This window comes from Chaetura pelagica, unplaced genomic scaffold (assembly GCF_000747805.2).
Source record: "Chaetura pelagica isolate M959 unplaced genomic scaffold, ChaPel_1.0 scaffold76, whole genome shotgun sequence".
NCBI lineage: Eukaryota > Metazoa > Chordata > Aves > Apodiformes > Apodidae > Chaetura > Chaetura pelagica.
Window position 1 is genome coordinate 4390105 of NW_009970723.1, and position 11155 is coordinate 4401259.

Sequence of the window (11155 nt, forward strand, 5' to 3'; positions counted from 1 at the left end):
CTATATATTATTCTGTGATTCTGATACAACACTGTTTATATTATTTTTCTAAGTTTGCATATATTTTGACCATTTTGCTAGTTACGTAAGGGGGATGGTGTTAAACATCTGTATTTGATGGTTTTATGTGTATACATGTTTTTTTTTTCCTTAGAGAATGGTTTTTCTTGCTTTCCCATGAAGTACTGAACCCTATGTACTGCCTATTTGAATATGCTGGCAAGAGCAACTATTGCCTGCAGATAAATCCAGCATCAACAATCAATCCTGACCATCTTTCATATTTCTGTTTCATTGGGCGCTTTATTGCCATGGTAGGTTAGATTTCTAAGGTTTTATTATTTGCTGTAGCTTTACATTTATTCCTGAACAGTATTTGTTTTTACAGTAATTAAAGGTTTATATTCATCTCTTAGAAATGGAAGATGAAGGCATGTAAAGTTATTGAGCCAAAATATTTTGTCAGTTAAATCTCACACACTCAAGTTTCTTGGGATAGTGATGAAGGTTAACATGACATGTAATACAATATTTATTTTTTTTTATCAATTGGATGTGTGTACTTCATGCAAACTGCTGTTTGATTGAGTGTCTGAATACTGATGCTCTGAAAAATGTGACTTATTTTTCAAAAAGGCTTCTCAGTTAGACGTGGTATACCTTATTTTATTTAAAAAGATGAATCAGAAATATATTGCAGAGTATGCTGAGCTTTAATTTATACGTATGTACTTGGATAGGTCAGATACTGAGGAGAGCAGGAGCTGGCAGGGAGCTGATTCTCTGCCATCAGGTTTCTTTTTAGCTGAAAGATGACAAGGCAGTGCTGTTTTGTATCTTCTTCTGGTACCATTGAGACAATTTTCTATGGTGGACTCCTGCTCTGTCACATCTCTTTCCTGCCATGTAGGGATACTCTCATCTTTTCACATAATCATCGTGATGTCGTCAGGTGGCCCTCAGCAACATCACTGAACATGGTGAATAGTGAAAGGAAAAAGACTAGATAGAAGTGTATTTTCAGATTGAAGAGACTATCCTCTTCCCCTATTCTTCAGGCTTTTTGTATAAAATTAGAAGAAACCCAAGCGAAATGTAACATAAATAGAAAAATACTTTCAAACTTGAAAGAAGTTAGGTTTAGAAATTTTCTTCGTTTTCCTTTTTTCATAGATGCTTTTTGAGAAACAAATTTTTTCAGTTTTGGTGCTAAGATCTCTAATTTTGGGGCTTTTATGGCCATGTTCCCCATTTCTATGCTGCCATAAAAATGTATTTCATTGGGTTAACACTTTCAATAGACTACTACCAACTGTTTCTGTTCTTTTACAATTCTCAACAAGCTCTAATGCTGTTTAGCAGGAAGATACAATAAAGCCAATTAGGTGCTAGAGCTAAATTCTCTTTCTTATTTTAGTTGGTGATTTTTGATCTTGCTCATAAGATAAATCCATAATTGAAATGTTAACTTTAGGAAAACTACTTCATAAAAGTATGGATCATAGAAGAGAATGTAATTAAAGTATTTAATATAATTAAAACACAGACTTTTCTTTCCTGGAGTATTTTGCATTCTTATTTTAAATACTCTAGGGAGGAAGGAAGGACAGACCTGTATAGTGTTTCCTAATGTGGTTACTTGCAAGGTTTCACCATATTTATTTTTTATAACAGATGGCACTTCTTGCAGTACTTCCTAGGATACCCTCGAGTGCCTTAAAATAGCTGAGGGAATAGCAGAAGAGGGGATATGGGGATAGACTTTTTACCAGGACCTGTAGTTATAGGACAAGGGGTAATGGTTTTAAACTGAAAAAGTGTAGGTTTAGATGAGATATTAGGAAGAAATTTTTTACAATGAGGGTAGTGAAAACACTGGAACAGGTTGCCTGAAGAGGTTGTAGAAGCCCCGTTTCTGGAAGCATTCAAGGTCAGGTTGGATGGGGCTCTGAGCAACCTGAGCTAGTGGAAGGTGTCCTTGCCTATGCAAGGGGCTTGGAATTGTATGACTTTTAAAGGCCTCTTCCAACCTGAACCATTCTATGATTCTGTGAATAACTTCAAGGCGTCAAGGTAGGCTTTTTAAGTGCAGTTGTAGTTTTTGTCCTCACAGTTCTAAAGTATTTCTGCCTTTGAGATAATAAAGAATTATTTTCATTGTAAGTACTTAAATAACCACTAATGTTTTCAGCTGAAACAGGGTTAAACATAAAGAATACTCATCTTACACTGTAACAAAAAGCTGTTAAATGAGGTTGACTGGTTTTGGTGTAAGATTATCATAGACCTTACGTGAGATGATTTAAGAGCTTACTTTTGCAAAAAGCAGGAAATTGTATGGCTGAATGCTGCACTTGACATTTAATTTTTTTGTTTCTTATCACATAGCACTCCCAGTAGAAGGATAGGCTAGTCTAAAAATAAATGCACAAATAAATAAGTAAAGACCACTGAGAGAACCTTTCTAAGATCTCCTAAAGCAGAAGAAAATGCATGCTAGAGTACACCCTAGAGGGGAAATTAGGTGGTGAGGAAAAAAGATGAAGCCTTGCCTTTTTCTGAAGGAAATGGGATGTTACATTGGCTCTTCTGGTCAGAGAATTCCAGCTGTAAGGAGACATGCAATAAATTCCATATGTGGCCTATGTTTAGGATGATGGTTAAAGAAGTGAAGAAAGTGTGCTTGATAAAGATGAGTTCAAAACATGTTTTTATTGTTACAGCTGTGCTGTTAACTCTCAGATGCACTGAGTCAGTATAGAGGTTAACACTGTGTGTGTGTGTGTGTAATGCTGTGCTTCAGTGCTAGAAATTAACTTACACCCTTTGTGCACATGTGGTGAGACAAACAGGACCATGTTTTGATTTTTATTTCAATTTCATTTTTTGCAGTAGAAGGGAGACTCTCATTTCTCACTTCTGTTGCTCATCTATAAAAAATGTGATTCCCAAAGCTCTTTCTGAATCTGTGATTAAATTCGTAAACTTTTTTTTGCAAGCTGCAGTAGCATTGTGTAAAGAATGATTTTGCAGGATGTATGTGTGTAGTAAAAAATGTCAGTAATACTTAAGTAGAATCAATTATGATTTAGTAGGATCAAATAACACTTGGCACATATACCTACACACATAATAAAGAGGAAATTTAGCAGTTTCCTCTTCTCATAAATTTAGTATTTTATGAGAAGTTTATTTTCATCAATTTTCTAAATTGTAATGGTAACATAGGCTTGAATAAATGTCAATTATTATTTTTTTTTCTTCCCATTTAATGTAATGTTTTGTTCCTTTTAAATACCAAGCTGCTACTGCTACTTGGTGATTTTTACTGTTTGAAGGAGAAAAGGAAAAAAACTCCAACAAGTAAAAATCCAGAAATACTTCAATAATTCCATAGCTCAATAAAAGCTAAACGGGCTTTTTTCTGTTCAACAGGCATTGTTTCATGGGAAATTTATTGACACTGGTTTCTCTCTGCCTTTCTACAAACGAATGCTGAGCAAGAAACTTACTATTAAGGACCTGGAATCTATTGATACTGAATTTTATAACTCCCTAATTTGGATAAGGTTTGTAGATTATTTTTCTTTGCGCTTGTGTGGTGTTTTATGTATTTTGTTGTTTATATAGAATTCATTGTACTTCTTTTTTTTTTCTTTCAGGGATAATAACATTGAAGAGTGTAACTTAGAAATGTACTTTTGTGTGGATATGGAGCTCTTGGGAAAAGTAACCTCACATGAGCTGAAATCAGGTGGTTCAAATATCTTGGTAACTGAGGAGAACAAAGAAGAATATATTGGGTAGGAAGGTGTTGAAAAAAACTGTTCCATATTTCTCCTGTTGCTTTAGTCTTTTTTTACATTGTATATGACTTGTATTTTTCTTTTTTTTTTTTCCCTATCACTATGTAATTCTTGGAACTACTCTTGAAATGGTGTCTTGGTACACATAATCTCTTGGTACATTTTGATCTCTCCTATTTCACTCTTCCCTCTCCCTCAGTGGTCCACTTGGATAAAAATAACAAAAAAAGACCTAATAGAATCACAGAATGGTTAAGGTTGGAAGGGACCTTAAAGATCATCAGGTTCCAGCCTTCCTGCTATGAACAGGGACACCCCTCACTAGACCAGGCTGCACAAGCCTCATCCAACCTGGCCTTAAACACCTCCAGGAAGAGAGGGCTTCCACAACCTCCCTGGGCAACCTGTTCCAGCACGTTATTATCCTCATGGTGAAGAATTTCTACCTGATGTCTAACCTAAATCTCCCCTCTTTCAGTTTAAAACCGTTACCCCTTGTCCTGTCAGTGCCCTCTTGGGTGAGAAGTCTCTCCCCAGCTTTCCTGTAGGCCCATTCAGGTACTGGAAGATTACCAGTCTTGTTAAGAGAGAAGATGACCTGTCTTGTTATTATTTACACAGTGAGAGAAGAGATGAAAATCAAATGAGCAAATCTGTTTTCAGTAACTAGAGTTAACAAATCCAGGTGGAGGTGACAGATGATTTAAAAATTATTCAGAACTTTGCTGTCACTGTGGAAACTGAAATTCAGAATGGTGTATAATGTGCCTTAAACTATTTTTCTCTTTGTTCTGCTATGCTGCTCTTTCCTGGTTCTCTCATTCTGTTTGTTAACCTGTTATTTCTGATTCATCTATTCAGTGTGATCTCAAAAGTGGATGTACCCAGAACCTTTTATGTGTTACACAGTGTGTATGTCCACTGCTGCACACAAAGTTCCCACTTAAATTAGCAGTCTGTAGTTTCTCAGTGAAATAGTTTCTACAGTATGCATATGTATTTATTGTGGGGTTTTTTATTCAGAACTGGCTTGACCATTTTAGTTAGAACTTAAATCTTAGCATAAATCAGAAGCTTAAAACAGCAAATGTCTACTCTTTCTTGAAGCTGGAAATGTCTACTCTTTCTTGAATCCTGGAAGTATTTGGCAGCCATAGTTACAGGTCTAATAAGCAGCAGCATATTTTATTATTCTTTGCCTACATGCTGGTTTTTGCTCAAGAACAGAATATATTAAAATCAGTGGAAAACACTATTTTCTACCATTGAAACACTAGGATTATGGACTTTTTAAGCTAAAGCAAATTTTACAATAAGAAAATTGTCATGTCCAAATACCCTTCTTTTCATGAAAAGGCAGCTAAACTTTTGTTAGTGAAAGGTTAATAATAATATTTAATTTTAATAATATATAATTATTTAAAACTGGAATGGTAATCTAAGTACAGCCTGCTACTTTCAGTGTTGTCTGAGTTTGGAGATTGGTGATAATGTTCATAGGGTAGGTCCCTGGTAGTCTATGGAATCATACAGTGTAAGAAAATAAAGTCAGAAGGAGCCATACCTCATTGGAGAGGTACATACATGGGAGAGTCATACGTGTTTGAACTTCTTCCTTTTGAGAGCTAATTGATGTTTAATTTATGTTTGTTTTTTCCCATCCCAGGCTAATGGCTGAGTGGCGATTTTCTCGGGGAGTTAGAGAACAAACCAAAGCTTTTCTTGATGGTTTTAATGAAGTTGTTCCTCTGCAGTGGCTGCACTATTTTGATGAAAAGGAGCTGGAGGTGAGGTTTCCTGTTCAACATTTTTACATATTGTAAAGGTAATACATGTGGAATGATTAAATGGATACGCCAGCTTGAATCTCTCATCTACGGCATGCTGCGTTTGATAGTGCTGGAACTTGGAGAATTTAATAGGAGCAGTGGGGGTAAATCATGGTGAAAAGCCAGTATCTATTGCACTGGTGTCTTGTGGTGTTAAGTAGTTGGGAATTTTAGATTCCATCCTCAGAATTAAAATATGCTTTGCAAGTTTCTGTGAGAGGATAAGAACATGAGGTCTCAGGTGGATCTATTAAAGGACACTTCCTTCTGTGGTAGATGGGTGGAATTACCTTGTAACAGATGGCACAGAAGTTGATTGTGGTTTATAATGATTGCTTAGTTTCACACACATATTCTAAGATAGGTTCAAGGGTTATTTTGTTACACTTAAAGGCAGAAAGATGGAGGAACAAACAAGGTTTGAAACTGAATTTTGCAGATTCTCAATATGTAACTGAAGGGCTGATAACAAGAGTCACTACCCTGCCCTATGTTTCCTTAACAATCAGGCTGACCTGTGTTCATTGTTGGGGTTGTAATTTGGAGCAGAGACAAAAGGCTCTATAGTGCTACAGGTTTTTTTATTTCTGTGATACCTGCCAAGAGTCCTTGTATAAAATGAGCAGTGGTCTGAAACCGTAAGTTAAATGGGAGTTTTCTGTGTAAAGGACTTATTTAATGTTTGGGTTTTTAGGAGGCTTTGCATATAGTACTTTCAGCTTTCATTGCTCCTTGTTATGAGTACTTTGTAGACTTACAGTATGTTTTCTCTTTACTAGTAGTAGCAGTAGCAATAATGTAACGATCATCATCTTGGAATATGCAAGAATATCTTGGAATATTTCAATGGGAAAGGGAACATCCTCTTGAATTTTTTTTTTTTTATGGGAAAGCTGTTATATTTTATTACTGAATTATTAGTTAGAAGAAACCATGTTTCTGGTAGGCAGGCTTTCAGACCACTTAAATGCATAAACAACTTTAAGGAGTTCTGTAAACTTAGGATAAAGGAAAATCTAACTGTGGAGTAAAATAAAAACATTACCAGTCCTTTTTTTGGAGCAAGAATTTCCATCATTGTTAGTGTTCCTCATACAAGATACATTAAATTAACTCTTAATTTATGTCTGTAGACAAGCATATTGTCAAGTAGTCATTCTCTCTTCTAGGTTATGCTCTGTGGAATGCAAGAAGTTGATTTAGCAGACTGGCAGAGGAACACTGTGTATCGGCATTATACAAGGAATAGCAAGCAGATCATATGGTTCTGGCAGGTGTGTTGATCAGTAACAGTACCAGCTTCTTTAGGTTTTGTCTTGTTTTTTAGCTCAAATGATAGTAGAGTGGAGGGATATAATCTGAATGAAGGTTGTCACTGCTTCCTTTCTTTTCAGAGAAGGAAAAGAAAATTACTGGTTCTTAGGGATCATACTTAGGGTGGGAAAAGGCATATAGATACCTGCATTACATTTGGATGGCTGGGTCATGACTAAGTATTCTGTATCTTGTACTTCTTACCAGTTATAGAACAATAGAGTTGTCTGTTGTTAGCAGTGATCTACCTTTTACATGTTCTTACAAATAGTACATCTGTACATCTGAAATGCCACTTATTATTTATAATTATTGTCATATTAACTGTGCCAGTCTAGTACTGACTGATTATAACTCACATTTTAATGAAGTTGGCAAAGAATTATTTTCAGGGGAAAATCTCAAAAAATCCCAGTTTCTATGAATTTCCATAAAGAGAAGTCATAGCTACACAGTTCCTATCTTGTGATAAACCAACATTTTAGAGATGTGTTTGACTAAGTTACTGGAAGAAAATTATGCAAATAAATTATTTCCTAGCTTACTTATGTTGTCAAAATAATGTAAATCTGGTAAGATGATCTGTTTTTAAGAAGCTTGGTACTGAAACAATCTTAACCAGAAGCTCAGGTAACTCAGATGTGCTTTCAACATTTATAGAACAAAAATACTTATTTTGTTATCCAGGTTATTCTTGGTCAAAATTCTTGTAACAATGCCCCCTTTCTTACTGAAATGTTCTCAGTCTCCCCTCTCTTTCCTTCCTCTTCCCTTTTCCAGTGAATTTACTTACTAAGTGATGCGGTGTTAGGGATGGTGTTTTCTCTCACTGTGACTGCCACATGGAAAAATACCTGTCTTGAAATAACCAGGGCCTGTGGCTAGACTATTACTGTATTTAATCAAAATGGCAATAGTCTTCAGATAAAGCATTGACATGGTTTATACTGTAGTGTAGAATAAAATAGATAAAATTCTTCTTATTTGCTGTTCCCAGCATTCACTCTGTAATGGTTGAAAGTTCATATAGTATGAAATTACTTGCATTCACCCCATTTTGCTGAAATTAAGAAAGGTAAACTGTTCTCAAGGTCGTGTCTTTTAAAATGGAGTTATACTCTTTTCAGCAGTCTTGTGGGGTTTTGGTTTGTCTCCAGCTATGTTCAATATTTTTATTAAGTTATTTGAATTTCTGTGCCTAGTTCGTAAAAGAAACAGACAATGAGGTTCGCATGCGACTTCTGCAGTTTGTCACTGGCACTTGCAGGTTACCACTGGGTGGATTTGCTGAACTTATGGGTAAGTAAAACGTGACCAAAACTTTTATATTGTAACTCTCCCATTTGCAAATGAGCCACGCTGCAAGTATACAGATAGCAGGGAGTTCATGTATGTCAGCTTGAATCTAAAAGGACTTTTTATATCAGAAATCCTGTGAATGCATTTATAAATTTTAAGGAAATGAGCTCATTTGTAGAGGAATGTTCATACTCATGTAACATTGAGTAGCACCTAACGAGCTCTGCCTGCTGTATCTGAGTTGTGTCTTATGTCATGTATGTATCTCCTTTGCTACGTAAAAGGAACAGATTATATTTTTTTAAATCTTCTTTTCTAGGAAGTAATGGTCCTCAGAAATTCTGCATTGAAAAGGTTGGTAAGGAAACCTGGTTACCAAGAAGTCACACCTGGTGAGTTGTTACTTGTAAATTTTCTGTACCTTTAGTTGCTCTCTCTTACGGTTTTGCATTTATCAAATCAAATGAAACCTGATTTGAATAAATTCTCTGTCTTCATCTTGAGCTTTTTGATTGGTTTTACGTGCCAGGATTGAAAACTTTTTTGCTGGCCCTATTCTTAAATTTTGCTACTACAAGTGTACACAGCTTGTCAGTATCAGATCTGTCAGAAGTGTATCATCCTCCTTCAGTAGAAGTGAGAAGAATTTCCCTTTATTTTAGAGAATATTCTTTATCTTAGAATAATTCTTTCTTTCAGAGAATATTAAATAACTGAACAAAAGTAATGTTGATATTAGGTATATAGTTACTAGATACACTTATACAGTAATATTATAAATAATTAATGCATAGTAATGAGAAAAAGCAGCATGAAAAAAGTCACAACAAATGTTCGAAATAGGGTTACTTAGCCAAGAATGCAGGTAGTCAGAAGCCCGGCAGGAAAACATATGATTGGCTTGGCATTTCTGTGCCAGACTGGTGCAACAGGTAGATAAATCAGTTTTCCATATATACTGTGAGCAAAATGGACACACCTTTCTTTGGCAACATTGTGACAGTAATATTCATCATACATTTCAACTACTTGAGGGAATCCTCCGTTTTACCATTTTCTCCACTGGTGCTGTTTATTCAAGTGATGATTGGAAGACTTAAACATCCCTCTTTGTTAAGATAATTTTGGGAAGGACATGGAATGAAACAGTTTTGGCAGAAGCCCTTTAGGACAAAGCTAGAGGAGGAGTTCCCTCCCCACACCATATCCAGGAATATGTAGGAAGGAGAAAAAAAATCAGCCTTTTCATGCTCTTGCTGTAATTTGGAGATGAATCAAACTAGGATAATATTAAACTTAATGGTGAATATTTCCTGTTCTGAGTATTGTGGTTCTATGTATCATAGGCTGTCTTTAGTATTCAAAGGTTCTGGTTTTCTTCTGATGTGATAAGACACTTTTGTTTCTCAAAGTATTCCTCTCAAACTTTGTTTTTACTGCTCATAGTAGGTTACATGTCAAGGCAGTGAGATGGCACCGATTGCTATTTCTTAATTTCTAGTTGTTAGAACATTTTGAACTTCTAATGTAGTAGTTGACTTCTATAGTCTTCTACATGAGATGTAGCTAAACCTAACACAATTTCTTTTTTTTTCTGCTCAGTTTTAATCGTTTGGATTTGCCACCATATAAAAGCTATGAACAACTAAAAGAGAAGCTGCTCTTTGCCATTGAAGAAACAGAGGGATTTGGTCAAGAGTAGAAGTGGCTTCTAGTAAAAATGGAGATCTTGCATAATAAAAGGCCCAGCCAACTAAAATTGCACACTTAATTGTATATAAGCTTTTTGTTCTGTACAGTGATCTTTCTGGAACTCTAAAAGTATAATTGTTCTCCGTTCTTCCACAGAGATATGCAAAACAGTTCAGCCTTTTCTACTTTTATTTATTGCCCTTCCAAAAGACCAGAAAAACCCTTCAAAATTTTGAAAGCAGACAAGAGACTTATTTAAAATATATATAAAAATATAAATATATATACTAATAGGCTCTAGTTTTATAGAGCTTTAAGTGTATGAAAAGTTGCAGCCATTTAAAAGGGCCTGGATTTGCTTTATCTTGGCTTTATTATTCAGAAAAATGTTTCAACTGCTCTGTGTTCTCTCTTAAGAAACATCTCCAAGTTGTTCTATTGCATGGCTGTTCTAAAAGGTGTTAAAGGCTTAGGCCAAACGTATCCTAAATATGTAGAAAGATGCTGCTGGTATTTGAGATGACAGAATATGTTGTTCTGTCAGTTTAATTTTTTTAAATCCATGAATAGCTGATATATCCCCCTCTACTGATGTAGCCCAGGTCATGAATAAAGCCTTTTACTACTTGCACAAAAGTCATGTACAATAAGATGAATGTGATTTAATGTTGAAAGGAATTGGTGCCACTATTCTGACTTACTGTAGGAGCTGAAAAGAATATTTTAATTCATTTGAGCAGCATTGAAATTTGTTTACATATTACCTTGGGTTATTACCACGAGGATGTTAGGTAATCTTCAAAGAAAAAATAATAAAAGAGAAAATGTTACACATTCTCTCCTTGGTCTGGTGTCTTACAGGTTTCTTTTGTTGTTATTGCTTCTAGTTTCCCTTTTCAATCCATGATGTCCTTTTTACAACTTTACTTTACTTTAGGTATATTCATGTAAACTGAGCTATGAGGGTATACAAAAGTTCTTGTGAACTTTGCTGCTTTCTTTGTTCATGTTCAGTTTCAGTTTTTGGATCAGTCTAGTAAACCCAAATAAAATGAACATTACGTAAACTTTGTGTAGATAAAAATATAAGTATTAAATACCCTCATTCCTTTCAAGTTTTTACAGAAATTCAGATGTACAAGAATTAAGTATGTCCAAAACCTTCCATTCTTTTGTGTAGATCAAGTTTGTCCTAGGTGCACAATAATATAAAGC

The 11155-nt window shown here is 35.2% G+C and overlaps 1 protein-coding gene across 1 annotated transcript in view; it reads left to right on the forward strand.

The window, feature by feature from the left end:
- WWP1 (WW domain containing E3 ubiquitin protein ligase 1) overlaps window positions 1–10764 on the forward strand; it is a 35864-nt gene extending 25100 nt beyond the window's left edge. Inside the window, exons 16-23 of the mRNA XM_010006413.1 lie at window positions 155–314; window positions 3436–3569; window positions 3663–3803; window positions 5473–5593; window positions 6805–6909; window positions 8152–8248; window positions 8568–8640; window positions 9851–10764. Of these exons, the coding sequence (XP_010004715.1) occupies window positions 155–314; window positions 3436–3569; window positions 3663–3803; window positions 5473–5593; window positions 6805–6909; window positions 8152–8248; window positions 8568–8640; window positions 9851–9950 (931 nt within the window). The 3' untranslated portion in view covers window positions 9951–10764. The remainder of the gene's footprint in view (window positions 1–154; window positions 315–3435; window positions 3570–3662; window positions 3804–5472; window positions 5594–6804; window positions 6910–8151; window positions 8249–8567; window positions 8641–9850) is intronic.
- Window positions 10765–11155: the final 391 nt, after the last annotated feature.